At 32.3% G+C, this 20,037-nt stretch overlaps 1 protein-coding gene across 1 annotated transcript in view; it reads left to right on the top strand.

The window, feature by feature from the left end:
* Nucleotides 1-354: 354 nt before the first annotated feature.
* LOC108550245 (neurotrimin) overlaps nt 355-20,037 on the top strand; it is a 247,502-nt gene continuing 227,819 nt past the window's right edge. Inside the window, exon 1 of the mRNA XM_017903943.1 lies at nt 355-458. Coding sequence (XP_017759432.1) covers nt 386-458 — 73 coding nt within the window. The 5' untranslated portion in view covers nt 355-385. The remainder of the gene's footprint in view (nt 459-20,037) is intronic.

The following is a 20,037-nucleotide window of genomic DNA, read 5'->3' as shown; positions in this document are numbered from 1 at the left end:
TAATAACTAAAATACTGTAGTGAACAATCAGTCCCACTAAATTTCCTTAATATGGTTTAAAGAGCGATCACGCTCTAATTCTATCTGTCGGATAAATATTCGAAATCTTCCTTACAGAACAAGGAAAGAAACAGGAGGAACGAAGCGTTTTTAACATCACAAGTGCCCCCCCCCCCCCCCCCATGCCCCCCCCCCCCCCCCACAAACCGAAGTAGTAAAGACACGAAAGAGACAGGCACGTGGAAGCCAGGACGCATGCGTGTCGTGTTGCTCCTGCAGGACTTCGCACGACAAGTCAGTCTGCATCTGGACTCCGGCTCGCGTACATTTTTCGGCTGTGCGCGTGAGTGACTGAAACGTAGGGTAATCCTGGAAGCTATCGACTATGAAGCTAACATCACGACAATTGATTTTGTGTAGCTCGTTGATCATCGTTGCTGCTACTCATCGACCTGAAGGTGAGTGATCGTTGGCGTAACGAATTTCTCCACTTACCAACAGATGTTTAAAAAGATTCACATCGCGATATTAATTAGGAATCTTCAATTTCGAATAGTGATAAATAAAATAGAGTGAAGTAAAATAGTATCTGATACGCATGTCGGTACTGATGAATTCAGGATTTACGAGCAGCTGTTGGGATTGAACATTACATAATTCAGTGATGACGCGTGGTATTTATAAAGGAATCTTTTGTTCGGAGTATTAATGAGAAAACAGGTAAACAATACAAGAACCGAGAGAAACGGATTAAGAAATAAAGGATACTTGTCGTGTACGTGCTGTCTGCACGCTATTCATTACTATTATGTAAATCCCGCGTCATTCCTTACGCTGCTTTCAGATCCTGCCCTCTAAAAGGATATTGTGATAAGTTTTCTTTGCACAGTATCATTAATCGTCACTATAAACTGTATGATTCGTCTTACTGAACTTAAAGAATAGAACTGACAGCTTACTTCAATCCCTCTGCATAGTAGAACGGAAAATTTGACTAAAGTGCTATTGGGATAATTAGAATGAATAAAGATTAAAGTTTACTGCAAGCTCCAAAATTAAGCAATATTTTCGAAAGTATTACTGGGAATATAAAAATTAATGACTTCATTTATTGAAGCTTTCTCGTGGAAAGAAACGTAAGTAGTGAAAACAAAATTATATACCACTGTACTTTCATTGCCACATAACATTCTTTTATGGAAAGATATTTTTTCCAGTTTTGGCATTTACGCTACTTTCCACTTCAATTCCAAATAATTAATGTTTAAAAACCCCCACATACGATATGTCGTGATAATGTGTTGGCCATACTTTATAGCATTTTATGAATTATATAAACCTCCAGTTTTTGGCAAGAAAATATTGTACGAAAATTATATTTTAAGCTAAAAATTATTTAATACATATCGAGGAGCGGAAAGTTTCCTCTAAATCTTTCACGTGGCCATTTGAAACTCCAAGTTAAAGTAAACTTTGGCGTTCTGAACTTTTTGCAAAGAAGTTCACTCAGTTACAACGACAAGTTGTTCTAAATAATAACAAATATACAGGACCTATGAGTTACTTGTATTCGCTAGGAAAATATCATTCACGTTCCAAAAAAAGACGCTAATTGCATTAAAACATGAATAAACAAATGTTAACTGCTATCTTTGTATAATTGGTACTCGTTATTTTAAAACAAATTATTCTTGTTAGTTGTAACTACACTTTGTCTTTATAAATGCATATAAATTAAATAAAATATTAATGCAGATATTTATCAAGGAAGCAGTAGTCGTAAGTTACTGCAAACAAAATGTATTGAATATAGATACAAGATTAGTTCATTACTTTCTATAAAACGTAATATTCCATTACTTTCTAATATCTTAAAATACATAGAAAACTTGACAAAATCACATTTAAAAGTATATTAACGATTAAAGTTGTTGAAGCTACAATGAATGTTAGTAAAGCTAAAAACCATTTTACTCTGTTGCTACGATAATTTAACAGACTATAATTAATAAATTTCTTAAAGCTATTTAAAATTCATACAACAGTGGAAAATTCTGTAAAAACTAGAAATATCGAATAAAAAATATTGTATTACAAAAGGGTCAACAAATGTTTTATTATTATTATGCAATTAATAATTACAACTTTGACAAATTCATGATAGTAATTTCAATATTTTCAGTTACTGTGCATTCTATTTTCAATTGATCTAAGAAATTGTACCGGTTGGCCGTTTTTCTTCATAATATGTCTGCAAGTTAAATCATAATAGTTGGACATAGTGAATGAGAGTAAAAAAAAAAAAATAAAGCGATAGCGAGACATAAATGAAACCTTGCTTTCAAATTATGTATCATACAAGAAAATAATACGAATTTATAATTTGTTAAATATAATTTCCTAAATATAAACTATTCAAAATTGATTTATTTACTTCCAGATACTCCAATATGTTGGACTCACATCAAATAGAAATTTGGATTTTGCTTAGTCCAATATAAAGTTAAATCATAAATTAGGTGAATATTATACATATACTAGCCTCAACAGTATATGCAAACTTTCTTTGTATACCGATATCGAGGCACTACTTCTTTTTTAATAGGATCTAAACATTTCTTGGTTCACAATCAGAACCATATTTTTTTACAAAATATAGCTTCAATTAAAGGTACAAATAAGCTTCGTGTTCTATTTCTCCTTAATGTTTAATATAGTATTACAGGATCTAATTGATCTAGATAATTATAGCTTAACAACTGCTCCTCTATTTTGAACAAATTACCATTTAATATTTACAAATTTATATCAAAACTGTCTTATCCTACAAACTGCACAATGAATGAGCGAAATTCATTATAACGTTATAACATTAAATGAGAAATGAAAAGAGAATTTTCCTTGTGATGAATATAATATTTATAGAGTTGCAACTATGACTTCGATCATAACTCAACACATATTGTAGAGATCTTGAAGAAAGTGAAATATTCGAGAGGAATAAACAAAGGCATTTTGTAAAATGTAAAAGTGACACAAATGTAAAACATTATTATTCAAATGTCTTTCTATTACTCTGAAAATATTGATACAAACGTTGGGATAGAAATAAGGAAAGACTGACAAATATACGACTACATAAATTGCACGAACAAAATATGAAATACAGAAGCATTTATATTAACATTCATGTTATAAATATAATTACTATGTATAACATGTACTGTAGCATTGTAAGTGTATTTTCACAGAGGCAGAATTTTCTGAAAGATAATTTATTCAAACAATTGCAATGGCGCATTTAATAATAACTTGTTACACGGTATAGCGATTTTGGCGAGATTAGGGTCTTGAGGAGGAAGAAGAGGGAAAATTTTGTAACAAGGCAGGAATATAGCATATAGGGAGGGGAAAACACTCACGAGAAGTCAGTCTATAACTTTGTCCCACAATGGAAGTAGGACTTTCTGCGCCGTTGAACGGAAAGGATCTCCTAAAATTGCTATGAATGACGAATAGAATAATGCCACGGGAATTACAAACCTTGCAGACATTCATATTATAAATATTACAAATTTGACATTTTATTCACAATACTGATGCTTTCTATTAAATAATTTGAGAATAAATTTTTAAATGGTACATGAGATTCTCTATTGTAATTATTTATGATTACCACTCCATCATCCTATCTTACAATTATTGTGAGAGAAAAATTTCGAAAATTTGAAATTGACTGTGATTTGTCACCAGAGAGTTAATGTTCTGTGGAAGACAGACCTATTGGTAAATGACGAGCACTATCAAACTATTCCAAGAATTCAAAGCGTAATAAGTTCTAGATATGTACATACGTTCTTTATATATGTACAATGATATAATAAATCTAAAATTTAAAAATTTGTTATGATAAATATAGTTTCATATTTCCTTACGGTACCTCAATCAGATTATTGTGTTCTGGAATGTTAAAATTAGAAATACTAAAATAGTCCACATCATATTTATGATTAATATATTCCATTAGTAGTTTGTGCATAATAGTTTGGAATAAAATTCAAAATAACGTATTGCAAATTCACAGAAAGATATATGCTTTCAATATATTTTTATGTCAAGGTAGAATGGCAAATAGGAAAATCATTCTTCGGTATAACGAATTATTACATATTCGCGCTTTGTTTTGTTTCGTCGTAACATAAAAGCATCGTGGGAGATTCGCGTAAGCAGAGGACACGCTTCCAAAGGAGAGTGAAAAAACAAGGTGCAATTTGTACCTGGGCGTCCAGTTTGGAGCTCAATGTACTGAAATTCGTCGAGATCGAAATTCCCACGGAGACCAAACTTTTGAATTTAAAACCTCCACTAAAATTTCTCCTAATCCTGTTTAAATACAATGTGGTCGAGAGATTTGCATAGATTAACGTTCATCGCTAGCCACACGAAAGCCTTTTGAAACTTTCGATAAAATATCGTTAATGACCCCGCGAAGAATCGCGATAATTTCTACGCTACTAAACTCATTTGCCTAAATTATCGCCATTCTTCAAATATTGAACGAAGCATTGGTCATGAATTACTCCGCGAATGAAGGTAACTGCTTTATAAAAATACGTACACGTGTCTAACTGCATCTGCATCTGTATTGGAGCTAAAGACGCATCGGAATGATTTTAGTTTACAGTTATTTGCAATCCGGGGGACGGGGGAAGTAGTTTCCGAAATAAATATACCTCCATCGATATTGGCAGATGTCCCACAAACATAATTACCTTATTACATACTGACACTTTCGCCAACAAGGAGTATGTACCTTGCATCAGGCTTTATCTTTCGTGATTGTAATAACAAAGTTGTACTTTGCTGAACATAACGAATCAGGTAAGAGCGGATCTAGAAGTACTTCTTGACTGAAAGTGCAAAGACACGTACATTTTTTAAACTTCTTTTGGACTAGATTTATTTGCTTGAAATTTATGTTATAATATTTCCATCAGATATTATTACATTATATAAAATATCAACCGTAATATTTTTGTCGCAATTAGCCCTACATTCCCTTCACGAGTCATCGCCGGAACAAAAAAGGAATTAGGGCACGAAAGATAGTGTAACATTCCGGCAAGTCCAGTAGAATAGTTTCGTAACTTACAGATTTATGGAGTTATCAAACTGATATTTTAAAGAGACTGTGGTTAGCATCAGAAGAATTTACGTCAAGAATCGAAGATACAAGCTTCCGAAGGAGTATAACTCAACGCGCTCGCCAAAGATAATTTCACCATTAAACGCATAACCCAATTCATTAATATTCTGATTTTATCAATGGCTGAATGAAACTGAAAGAAAAGAAAACATGACTAAGTGGACGTCATGAGCAGAAAGTTGCGAAAAGATATAATTAGAAACATAACACGCGAAATTCTTTGCTTCGAGAAGAAATTTGTTCCTCCACAACTAATAAGGCCTTTTTTCAAAAATACTTAGCTCAATTGATTTATATTGTATTATTGTTTCAGTGAAAAAGTTACGTATTTCTGTTTGAGCACCAAATATTTGAGTATTCCACTGATATAATTTGATGTGAAATTACGAAAGACATTTGCATTAATATTCTTATTAATGTTTTGTTGTGTAATAATTGATATAGTTATTTAAGAGAATGTTTGATACCCATTGATGTAACACAGTGCTACCAAATACCACCTATAAAATATATTCAGGGACTAATAACTGAAAAATTAAAACTAGGGTTAGGGATAAAAACAAACTTTGATATTGATGTAACTAGAATACGATCTGTATTTCTTAGAATGGATAATCCGTGTTACGAATATTATTCGACGTCAATTAGGCAAGAGGCTAATAACGAAGAATTTAACAGACGGGGGATATGCCTGCAAATCTGTTCATTTTGTAAATACTGAAATCTTAAGAAGCTCGTATCTACAAATTTAGGAATTTATTCTCCTTCTCAACTGATATAACAAAAACACGCCTTTTATGCAATCAAACTACGTCAAGATCAGGAAAACAAAAATGTGTCTATCTTTTACTTATAGTCTTCAACTGCTTCAAGAAAAGAAATATCTAAATTGGAATGAAACATAATAGAATGAACACTGTAGTAACCTAAGCCAAAGAATTTCGGATAGTTTGTTCACGTACTACGAGTATACATACATGTTTATATATACACATACAGAAGTTAAAACTCTAACAATTATTTAACTTCATATAATTGTCATATTCGAATGATCTACAAAAGTTGCCACCTCATAATCTTTCACTTCATAGATTTCAAATACTTTATGAATATCTGCAGGTTCTTTTAACTGTTCACTCTGTATATTTCCTTCTGATTGTATCAAGGATATCGTTGTGATGAAAAATTAAAAGAAAGCCGACGTTTCGTAACCTCATTCCGAGACAACAATATGAAAGACACAGAGTAAGGAAACAATAAAACGCGCAACGGTGCGGCAGGAGAGGAGGCCAGTCAGCGGCAGTTTCAAACTTCATGTCACGGCCAGGTCCGCTAATTATTCGCGAGCACGCGAATGAGAGAAATTCCTTTCTCTTTCACCTGTGAGTTGTAGGTATGTACAAACGACCTGAGTACGCAGTATTATACAACGTGGGCCAATTTCCATTATACCACGCGCTTCTGTTATGCAAATACAGACGCGTGTTAGGATGAACGGGTTCTTACACGATGTTCGGCAGCCAAGTCTTTCTGAACAACGTTGGTAATTCGACCGTGGAAGTTGACGTACGCCTTTGTAATTCATCCCAATGCTTCTTCGCGTATTCGTCTCTGCCATTCGATGATTTAATCAAACAAGACTACAACATTGAGAGCATTTAGTGTCTCCTTCGAGTGAAATTGACGAAATATTTAATTAATTCTGATTAAAAATTGGAAAAGTACATTTACTTATAAAAGTTTAGGGTAAAAAATAATTTTACAATATTCAATAAATGTTGTATAGAGTAATGATACAACACAAATGAGTTATTTGTGCAATACGGCGTAATTATAAAGATTAGATAAGATGAAAAACACTATTTTTGAATTATGTCTGAATGCTCATAGTAATGATTTGGAGACTTTAAGAAATTACATATAACTCAGGTATTATTTATATGACAGTAAAGTGTAATAATTTGTTTGTCACTAAAGCGACTGTACATACGGATTACAATTGTTTTTGCATTAAATGGAAAAGAAGGGTTAATCATTTGATGGAAAAAATATTCTTGTGAAATAGCTGCTAGAAACAACGAAAGATTTCTCTCAATTTTGCAGAATGTGGTGACTAAAGATTTTTTATTCCTATGAATAACTTTTACAATTCATGCGAGATATTAGTTTCAATATATGTAATTAAACAATTATCACGAAACATATATAGTCCAACAAAGATTTCAGGAAAACTTTCAAGAAGCTTACCTTCTCTAATTTAGTTGTTTAATAATTACTGATTACATTTTCTTTAGATTTCACACCTTATGAAAATCTTATAACTTATCCTTTAGAGTTCTCTTAATATTACTATGTTTTGAAATAATTGGTTCTTCATTTTCTTGAAAGTTATTTTAGTCTGATTCGTGTGATATTACAGAAGCTACCACTCTTCACAGAGTTCGGCAGAGAATATTTTGTTAATTAAAGGAAAATGAATAACACGTACAGAAAATTTCGTTATGGACTAGTACTTTCCGAGTTAATTTCTTGATTGCTTGCCATTTCAGTTTCAAGAGTTCAAACAAGTGAACGACTGAATCTAGTTGATCAGTATTTCGCCATCACGTTGGCACAGCTTTCACGAAATTATTTGACATAACAAGAATTTGTACAGCTATTCATTACAAACTTACAAATAAAAAGCAAATTTTTAATAATTATCTATCCTTCGAAAGTAAATGTTATTCAAAGAATAAGAAACAAAGAAACCAGCAGATTGATTAAAAAAGTTGCAAACGGATAAACACACAGAAATGTCAACTGTACTATTTAACAAATAGTATAATATGTAAAGAAATATTCAAATTAAACCTATTAAATTTCTGTCAATAAAAGATATAGTAATAAATAATTTAGGTGCATTACTTTCGCAATAAAAAATATAAATTATAACTTGTTTGACCTTGGAAGACAGTCGACAAAGAAAATATCGTTTCATTCGATAAACTAAATTACACGAAAATCAGGTTTGGTGTAAAAAAATTTCTTAGTGAAATTAGATTACCAAGTTGGTCATACGGTTTGCATCGAAACGTGGAAAATTCTATTAACGTCGCAAATTTCAACCAATGAAATCTGTGATTCATGCACTCTCTAATATTTGCACGATATTCTATTACTTTTCCATAATGCTGTAGCAGCCCTTTTGCTGAAACCTCGAATAATTGTTTGTACGTGGCTAATACGCCACGGTGTACACGACTGACCAAAGTGCAAGTCCAGCTAAATCTCGTTCAAGGGAACAATTGAACATCCATCAATTCAACCATCTCTGCATAAACACGCGTGTAACTTCTCATTAAATAAACATCAAACGGAAAATATCGAAGGTCACTCGATTATGATAGGTTCGCATGGAATTTGAGGTTAGACCGATCGAAAAACAATTTACTGTAACTATTCGAATGCTCTTAAACCGAATCAGCTACAGGACTCGATACTCCGATAAAAATTTCAGTTTTATCGATTCGTTGATCCGTTTAAGAGCGATGAACACGACCACACTGCCGAGCATCCATTTCGAAGCCGCTTAGAGAAATAAAATACGGATCTCGTGAAATTGTCTAGAATTTGATTCATTCTCGTTACCGCATGCTATCCCATAAACTTAGTGTCTGGTTTATAGTAAAAGGGTACAGATTCATTAGCTTTGATTTCATGTTACTATTAGCAGTGATTCCCTATGAATAGCGATTGCATTTAAAAAGCCTTGAGAAGAAACGATTTCATTGTGATAGAAATTTTGATTTTACTCTACACCCAAATATGTTTCATCTATTTTTGTTGTATTTAACGGTACAGAATTCCATTGCACATTGCTGGGCATGTGGGCTTTTCTTCACAAAATCAAATATATTAGAATATGATAGGCAATTGCAAAATACATTGATCCATCAAAATTAAAACTTCAATTTCAATCAAATAATTACTTTTACTCGAGATAGTAAGAGGTTCAGATCAGAAACCTAACTATGTAAGAAATCTAAAAATGGAACTTATAAAGGTTTAATCGAAACCCTAGAGCTTTCTATTATTACAAATCTATCTAACGGAGAAAGTTGCCATTTGTCAAAATGAACAATAAGTTCTGAGGAAAAAACGATTCAATGCTATAGTACTCTTATTTCCTAGTAATAGAATTAAATAAGTATTATTCGCTCGGAAAATTCAATATTTCATAGAAAAACTGCATCGAAGTATGCACGGGTAACTTCGAAAATAAATGTTACACATTCTTTTAAAGCTTTTAAATTCAGATTTTTCTAGCACAAATAATATAATTGGAACAAAAGAAAATTCCTTTTCAGATTTTAATAGCGGATATTAATCAATGAACTTACTAAGTGTTGAGATACAGTAAGATCGTTAATGCCATCAGTTTCCTGAGTTGCTGCAATTATCACGAATGGCTATCTGATAGCGCTTGAATTATTATGAAAGATAAATACTTCCATCTTCACGAGAAACTAATCTAACGGCGAATATTTCCTGACGTCCAGTAAAGCTTCCTCAAGAAAAAATATTCCGCTATGTAAGAAATATTTTCGTTCGTATTTGAAATCAACGAGGCGGCGAAGAAAAGAACCCGATAAACTTTCTTAATAGACACGCACCATGCTGCATTCCATGAAATCATTATCAGAGTGTATAGTTCGCTTGGAAACCTTGTGCAATCGAACCATAGTTGAAGTGAAATTGACTCGTTAATTAATTTCCACGCGGATGCATCTGACCCGATTCACTTTCGTTTCTCGCGTACTCTATGCCCTTATCTCTTGTCCTTTTGTGTTTTCTTCAACATTAATTGCCGTTTTACAACGACAACAAAATGTTGATTTTACACCACGTAACATCGATCTCAGACAGAAACTGACTCCAAGATCTTACATGGCCATCTAAACTCATAATTCATTAGTGCACATTTTAGGCAAACATTATTGTAACTGGTGATAAATTCGACTACACATTTCTTATAAATTCGTACGATATGGTATGCTTAATGACTTTGAGCTTCATTTAAGTAAGTAGCTTTTTTTACAAAAGTAGAAAAAATTTCGTGATACGAGAATTCAGTAAAATGTATATTGCTGATTACAAGTGGCAGATTCCTCAATTGCAGGTCGAAGGACTCTTTCTTCTATTTTTCTTGGATGGTTTGTTTTTCCGTTTCTAAGAGCTTGTGCCCTCTTATTGAGGATGAACGATCAGGATTGCTGTTACTAACCCGAAGAACAGGAGATTAATTGAGTTTAGTGGGTGGAAGAGGAAATTTGCAAGGAACCTCATTGTCATGATGGCTGTGGCATTTAGGATTGTCAGGACGATGTGCTGTGTAGTCAAAGGTGACGAATATTTAAATAGGAAAGCAACGTCATCTAAGTGTAATGTAACTGTTCAGTTTCGATGATATTAGAAATTAATAACGACTATTAGTCCGAGACTATTCATTATATGCAATAGAAATAGATAGTTGATAAATAGGTGGCTTTATAAATTACATCAGGGAAATAACTATAGAAAATCGTAGCTACATTCCTATTTGACGTAATAAAAAATCGATGTCAAAAAGGCGAACCTTTTACTTCTTACTTACTTTCTTCTTTACGTATTCAAACCCATTGAAATTTATAAGCTTAAAGAAAGAAAACTGCAAAATTTTCGATCTCACGTTACAATTTCAAGTCAGTCAGCAAATACCTCTTATTTTTTTCTACAATATTCATAAATATATTATGAAATTAACAGTTATTCTATTTTGATTTGATTTCAATGCTAAAAGATTAATTCACATTTAATTTTATTTTGTCTTCCTTAACTCGAGGTAATGCAATATTTTATTTTCGGGTTTCACAGTTGAAAAACACACATTTATATAAATGAGATTTTTCTATCAACTGAAATTGAATTTCATAAATATAAATATGCATTTCCCCGCCGTATCAGAGTTTACTAAAACACTATGCAGGATTCATTCTTAGAAGAAATATTAAGAATTCTACTTTAGAGGAGAAGTTTTCATTACTCTGTAGTTGAACTAACTCTTACCTTTTCATAGTTATTCCTATTCGTCGAAAAATTTCGAAGTGAATAGAGATGTGAAAATATTTCGTTTATTTGCTGGTAAACTGGGAAAGAAAAATGTCAACGTCGTGTAATAATTAACGTAATTCACAAAGAGAATTCTAGTAAATAGAACAAATAATACAATGTGCAAATAAATTTTTACTGTATTTTGGGATTTCATCAATTTTTAATTTTCTTTTCCATCACGGAAAAACAAGACAGATTATCCCTTTCAGCAGTTGAGGGGTCACGCATAATAACTCACGCACGCCACGACGTAGATACGAAGAGCTGAAAGGACGAGCTATTGGTGAAACAGGAACCGGATGGTCTTTGGTTAGTTTCTCCTTCTATAGCTATAGCCTATTGTTCTCTGAACGAAAAGCAACACGCAAACCGTGCCGATCCTGGATAAACTATAAAAGACGGAAGAATGTTTGAAATTTCGACAACCGGCGGAGAAAATAGTAAATTGAAAATTTAATTCTCACCTTGGATTAATGAAGTCAGAGTAAAAACTGAACTAAAGATTTCAATGAAGCTAATACCTTCATTTCTAAGATATTTACGTTATTTAGCAGCAAATGGCTTTCCATATTAAAATTGATCATACGTAATGTTACCGTATTAATAATGTTTCAAAAGAAAATTTCTCAATCGAAATGAAACCAACTACTAGTTTTTTACGATCGTGTTAAGAATCTACATTGATGTTAGAATAGCTTTTTATCAGTAGCAACAGATTCAACCTTTTTTATAATCTAATTAATCTAATCCAACTTTAACAATATATTATGTAAAACTAAATTTGATATAGACTCAGTACCTTACCATGAACTCAACAAGAGTTTAACATCTTAAACTCGACATGCCTTTGGTATAATGTGCATCCTACATCCATCCTTACCTGTCTGTCATGGACTTAACACCTTAACCAGTATAATATGTTCTAACACCTGAAACTCAAACATGACATAGCCTAACACTGCACCACTTCCAGCTCAAGTTCAACTTCCTTGAACATTGATACAATGACTGGTATATATTTTAAATAAATTAGCATTGTCGTTTATTGTGTCGAATATAACACATTTATGCATTATTTACCGTGAAATTATTATATTATTGATAATATAGTGTTAATCAAAGTTTCAAGGAAATGAAATTTAGGTCATTGTGAGATACAAACTTCCTTTGTGTAAAAATGAATGAAAGATTTAGAATAATATTTTTCCGCAGAAGAATTTGTGCATATAATTTAAATATTACTTCGTTATTGATTATTTTCATTAACATAATATTTTTATCCATACAGAAGGCATGAAAACTGCAATAATCTACTGCACTATGTAATGGTCCAACTATAATTATTATTAACTAAAAACAACAAATATTTTCTTTGAAAACAACATTCTAAAGTTTTATTTCCTATTTATGAGTTGCTTTTTATAGTGTAACTAAATTATCCTTCTAACGATTATAGACGCTAATAACTTGAAATTCAATGGAATACAATTAACGAATATCAACAATAATATGTTTGCGAAAGATTGTTAAACACATTTCAAAGATGATTTTTGCAAGAAGAAGAAGAAATACTATCTTCTTTTACTTACCTTTTATCAATCAACTTCTATAGTCACAATATCCCAACAATTCACTTCCCTAAATCTATCACCAGACAACAATAGAACAATCAATCACTCCTTGCAATTGAACCTAAGTAGAAGCAGCTTTGACCACATAGAACTCGAAACTCCTTCGATTAATCACCAAATTAAACACCCTCGCCAAAGAAGAGACTCGTACAGAAAAATCACCGTTAACTCTTCACCAGTTGCTTCCTCTTTCAATAAACGATCTCTTATTCGACTGAAGGGGTCTTCGTTCCCGCCCTCCATTTAATCTCTACTAGGGACCTAGCACGAAGTCTGATAACACGGCTTAAACTGAATCCTGGAAAACGCGGTCTTTATAGAGCTCGTTACCACATGTACGCATCAGCCAGGTTGCTCAAAGATCTCGTACACACGGACGAGATAAAGAGAACGATGGCGTTGCGGGAATGGCAGAAAGAAACGTCACGTTCTTTCGGCAAGGAGGCAAAAGGGCAAGAAGGCGCCAGTGAAATTTAAAGTGCGCAACCCGTTTCTTCCAGTCGTAGAAGCGTGAGCGTAAAAGCGGCGAGTCCTCCGCTTCGAGTTTTCGAGGGTTCTTCGTTCGTCGTTCCACGTGCTCTTCCTCGTCTTCGCGTTCGTTATAGTCGTCGTAGCCGTCGTCGTCTTCGCCGTCGTTAGAGCGGCAGAGGAACGGCGTACGGCCGTTGTAACGTGACGTGTGTGACTGCTGTTTCACGATGAGGAGCGTTCAAAGTTTCCCCCTCATGACGCGTGACGTAGCTATGCAACCGCAACGCGCGTATTCATTATGACTTTGGTATGGGCGGGGGTAGGTTCGCAAGTTCGCCCCTGGTGGGAGGAAATTATGCCGCGTGTCTCCTTATCCCCCAATACCTCCGTGGCTGGTGATGCATAGTTACGTGACACGTTGAAGACGGATAACTGTTACGACGATAATTCACGACGTTCTGTGAATTATCGGGAGTCAAGCAATCTTCGTCGAGTAATTTGCACCTTCACTATCCTCGAACATTCTACACCACGTCAGATTAGCATTTTTAACAGCCAATGAGGAATCCTTTCATAGGAAATATTATTTTCTTCTGTGTTATTACTGAGAATATATTCTGAGAATATGTTTCCATGGAAAAATATCATTCTCATTCGCATGAATAAATAATAATATAAATTATTCCCATGCAAGTTTATCTAGCTATTCATTCAATTTTAGTATTACAATTATTACTTTTCCGTATAAAATTAAGATATCGATCTAACTTTATATGATAAAACATTAAGACAGTATTAAAATTTACATTTAGATATTTAAAATTTAATAGGTCTGAACAATAAAGATATTAAAAATTTTAAATAAATTACATGAATACAGAACCTCTAAATAGAATTTTTTGGTCGTTTTAGTTCACCTTTTAATTAATAAATTTTGTGAAACAACATTTTACTTTGCTGCTATTTAAAGAACCTTTTCTAAAATGGAACAGCCTATTATACTAAATTTCTATATCTTCAGTAAAAGTTATGATACTTTACTCAAATTAAACTCGTATGAAACATTCACAGACAGTTCGAAACATATATTTAAAGAAATGGATCATGGAATTAAAAATGTACTCATCATACGTTCTCCGTTACCGATATATAAAGAAATAACACCTTCCTAACTATCACTTTTCATATTCCACGCTAATACCTTTCAGAATTCACAAGTTTTCCACTTTGTAGAATCTCATATCGTATATGTTCCTGCTCGTTCCACCATATGTGCAACATTCCCCTCTGCCAATGTAAATTCAGTTTTGCTACGGTTCGAGCAGCTTGTCATAGCTTACAGTACAAGGCCGTGCAACTCTAACAAACAACATTGGTGTATTAAATCTTGACGATGCTGCTGTGGCCACAACTGTTGTTTAAGCAAACCTGCCTCTTTTCTAACCTGTATACTATAGAGATGTTATGTTATGCCCAGATGTCCTCTTATAACACATTTACTAATGGAAACAATAAATATTATTTTAATGAGCTCTAATGTATATACTCTTTACATATAAGCATTTACTATTTGACTCTGACTCAATTTTGGACTGAAACTTTCTCTATTAATTTCTCTGAACTAATCTTTGCATAGGTATATTCTTTTCTTTTTCATTTGTGTAACATAGTCGACCTAAAATAAATTATTCATTTATTCAAAATATTGAATCGGACAAAATTCATTTTCATAATGATATTAGACACTCGATTCAAATAATCTTCCTACGTAACTTTTATATTTTATGTTGAGTAATATACATTGTTATATCAATTAAATACTATTTAATTGGTTAACATAAATGTTATCACTCCTGCGCTATTGCTTCGTTATAACTAGATTCACTTCCATATTTCCTTTCCTAATAACCGAATCTACAAATTTATGTGTCCTCTTAAAGCGTAGTCTGATTTCTTCATACTCCTTCCCTATTTTTCCACTCGACTGTTCCTTTTCTCTTAAATCGTTTTCTCTTCATTTTCGCCGCCGCAGGTTCCTTCTCCTTGACGGTGTTGGGACGTTAATCACCCAGCAAGAAGATCGATCAGCGATTAATGAGAAACGTCCACGGGTCGGAGGTGAAAATTTACACGGTTTGCTCTGCCGTGATGGTGAAAAACCGCTTCTTCTTCTTCTTTCCTTTCTTCCTTCAGTTCTTCTTCTTGAATTGATCGATCCAGAATCCTTCCCACCTTTTTGAATCTATCGCAAGCCAACTGCTAATGAAGCGTTAGAAATCGGCGTAAAGGGAAAATTTCTAAGTCGAAAACTGACTGATTTCTATAATTTATGTTAACCCTTCCAGGTATTAATTAAAGATTGAACCACTTAATAAAGTGGGTAGAATCAGATTATGAAGGCATCATTACCTAAATAGTGTTGTGTTAAAAAATGTGCTTAGGTACATAATAGGATTTGAGTAATACCATACCAAATATTATTCGTCCATCTTAGCTCTTATAATGAGACGAGAAACAGTAAAAAAGTTGAATATTAATAGTTTCATTTTTAACTGGAATAAATAAATTAATAATTTGCAAAATGTCGTAACAGACATTATTTGTAAAATATCCAACATTTAATTTTTGTCTCATAAATTGTTTACAAAGTAATTTAAGTTTCACGAACTTAGATTTTCCTCTTGTGAAATAATTTAAAGTGATATCACTCAAAAGAAAACTTGAGGCTATATTAACGTGAACGAAAACAATTTTATAAACGAATAAACCAATTACCGCTCCTTGAATTTTGCAACTTCAAGATATCTTAGTATCTTCGTACTTTAATAACACAAATGAAGTCTAAATATCGAATCCGTAAGATAACATTATTATAGTAATTGCTTTTTTTAAACACAAGTTTTCAATATTCTCTACCCAAGTGTATCGAAAGATAAAGTACTTCAAATCAATTTCAGCGAGATTATACACATAAAATTAAAATACAAAATTTTTATTTCTGTTTAACCATTTCCAAAAATATTACAGGAATTATGAAATAATTGAAAATGAAAATAACTTTTCCCTGATATGTGTATTCTGTATTGGAAATCACACAAACTAAGTTCAAAGATTACTGGAAATTTGATTTCTGTTGAATCAATACTTATGATCGTAATAATGAACAAAATGGAAGTAGTACAAGCTATCATAATTAAACAGAGGTCAATAAACAGTATTATTAATAGTTATACATGTACGTTATACATCTTCATACATAATGCATTGTTGAAAGTATTAAATGTATTTTAAATGCAAAGCTGTGATTAACTGTCTTTCGAAATTGCCAGATGAATTGTTATTGGTGTGCAATAAGATGAACCAACTGCATCAACTTTGCTGTTAAATATATGACATCTTGTAGCATTATTGTGTGTATGAAAAACTAGTAAGCAGTACGATTAGCAAGAGCAAACAATAAGTTCCTGTAATATTTCTTTTGTCAATATTAGAATGCAGTGTGACACAAATAAACCAAGTCGCAATTCGACGTTAAGTTGTAGAAATTTGTTATAATATAATGGCATGCCGATTATATTATACAAAATAACCAAACTAATATTACTTCGGAATACAAAATTAGAATAAAAATTAATAACATTTTAATTTTTTCAACAGTTTATGCCTTTCACATAGAAGTTAGAAATTAAATATTAAAAAAGACTGTCAAAATTAATACATGTGGTTCGCTTTTCACCTGTTTTCTGATTGTATACATATCAAAGAGAAGGAGTAATCTAATGCAATATTTTTCAAACATCTTATTAACCTATTCTAACGTTCCATAATAAAAGTATATTTCAAAACGAAATTCATTAACAAAGTTATTTGTTACTTGCAACAATCTCTCTCATATTTCAAACTTAGATAGTTCTTACGTAACGCTAACTTGTATTTGAGATTGTAATAATACAAAAAACTATTTCAAGTTAAAAATTCTAGAAGAACTTATTGGAGTTGGTGCAATAATTTAAATTTAAATCAGGAGATTCCTCGCTTTGAATAAATTCAAAACTTTAAATCTTCAAGGCAATCAATATTTAATTATTTATTGTTCAAAGTCGATTATCTACATCCATTTCAATAGAAAAACAAATAATATCGCGCATAGCCGCGTAATTTCTGGCATTTTAATCTTGATCATTTATCTGATGAGAATAGGACGATTTAGATTTGTTCGTGATCCTTGATTAAAGACGAACAGCCTAGCAACGATTCCGGGCTGAAACTTACTAAAGGTATCTCTGTCTGTCATTCCACTACCAGTAGATTCCTATGGTCGACATTGTCGCTAACGATCGATTCGAAATTCACACTGTTATCGAGATCCAGGTGATTCCGTCGCCCAATTCTCGAACGGTTTCCTCAATAGAAGACAAAGGCCTGCATTTCCTTAGATTCGCCTCTGGATGACGTTCAAAGGCGTTCAGAGACATCTCAATCTGACGCGCTTATTATAGCCAGCACTTAATAGATGTGCAGTTTAGGGATTCTGAAATAACTTATGATCCTTTGGATTGTGGGAGGATTAATGTAAGCATTTTGTATGCGTTGTTCGGTAATTGTGGAACGTAGACTATATTATATATATTACCATATATATGGTAATTTATCTACTGCTTTGGATACAGTATTCCCATAACGCTGAAATTTTATTGTACAGAAAATCGAATAGCTACTGCAGTTAGAAAATAGAATAACTACTGCAGCTAGAAATTGAATTGTGAAACGATTTATTTGTTTACTGTAACTTCTATTACAATTAGGGAGATTGAAATGAATTGGGTCTTTAAAGGACAAGTTATGAAAATATGTGGTAATTATCATTGAAGCTAATGGTAAATGGTACTTTATAGGGAGGTATAACAATTGGATTCATTTATTACTCCATGTACTTATTGTGTGTAGTAGATAATAAATACGTACGGAAAGGTAAATTAACTGTCATAAATAAATGAGGTATTTATAAATTATCTATCTTATTTTATAAATACCTCATTTATTTATGACCGTTAATTTACCTTCCCGTACGTATTTATTATCTAATACACCATTACGCTTTCAATTCATTATTAAATGAATATGCATAGAAATGATCAGAAGGAACTAAAAATTTATAAACTATTGAAATTATACGATGCTTTAGATAACATCCGCGATGTAACTAGTAAATTTTGTATAATAGCTCTTTGTATAGCGTCTGTAGCAAAAATGTGGAATGTCAAATATAGTACGATAACTCGGATTTTTAAACTTGTTATTAGTCCTGAATGGGATATTCTTCCAAAATAAAGAATAGAGAAGATACATCAATGTGATATATACGATCGACGTTAAGACTAAACGTGAAAACGATAGGTACAATTTAAAGGCTCATTTGGCAAACTAACTAATTGGAATTAAACGGGTTAGCGGTAACCAACTGACTGAATAACTAATTGGCTAACTTGGTGACTGATCGTTAGACTAGTAATGATCAGCCAACTAGCAGTCTAACTCATTGACAACCAATTAACTGTTCTGTCGAAAATCGACTAACCATACTATTAGAAGCCAACTAACCTTTGACCAATCGAATGTTACAAATATAAACGCTTACGACAATATAAACGTTTGCTGATGCTCCATTGGCTCTCTGTTGCCAATTACCCTTTGTTTGTAACTGCCTATTACCTTTCAGTAAACATGAGGGTCAACCAGACACATTACAGCAAATTTTGAACTGATTAAAATTTTTATGATACACCAGTACTCAATAGATGTATGCCACATATGTCTAGACATAAAAGACTTATGATGTTATATGACGTAAACAATTACTTTCAATGTACCTATTAAATTATAACTCCTTTTCAATTGCGAAATAACAGTAATAAAAATATGTTAACAAGACCCAGTACCTTAGCAAAGAAAAAAAACACCAAAATTTAGTACAAGAACATGCTATACTTAATTTCTTTTATTTCATTTGCATATAATGAATGAAACAATATATTATATCACAGAAAGTAATAAGATAGTGTTCTTAGAAATGAATAAATTTGTCTTCACTGTATCAGGAGCTACGTTATAAAATCATCGGGAAAAGTACAGAAATTGTTTCACAGAGAAAGCTCTGGTGGTGGTAATATTGTAAAATGCTTCGTAAAAGAAAAAGATATAAGCACAGCACACAATAAATGATTACTCGAGGTACAAAATGTAGTCACTTATTCTTCTTCTTTCGATTCTTTAACAAATATATAAAACGTATTTATAAATTTAAATGTTGAATATGCAACGTAGGGAAGGTGTTTGAGGAATCACATTTAATTTTGTAAAAAGTATACACTGATCCTTATTCACATATTCATAATTGTTAAGTTATTTGTATCGTTTAAATTTTATTTTAAGAAATTGGTAGAAATACGCATATAAAGTGATGTATGGTGTAATTTGCTTCCATAAAATATTTAGGCATTAAATTTAACCGATTATTATCATTATCTTAACTATTATCTTAATTAATTACCTCTTTTTATTCAAGGATACTGCATTGAAATGAAAAAACCTAAATAT

This window comes from Eufriesea mexicana, unplaced genomic scaffold (assembly GCF_001483705.2).
Source record: "Eufriesea mexicana isolate 0111107269 unplaced genomic scaffold, ASM148370v2 scaffold2645, whole genome shotgun sequence".
Classification (NCBI taxonomy): Eukaryota; Metazoa; Arthropoda; class Insecta; order Hymenoptera; family Apidae; genus Eufriesea; species Eufriesea mexicana.
This window is presented reverse-complemented; position numbering and strand designations above follow the sequence as displayed.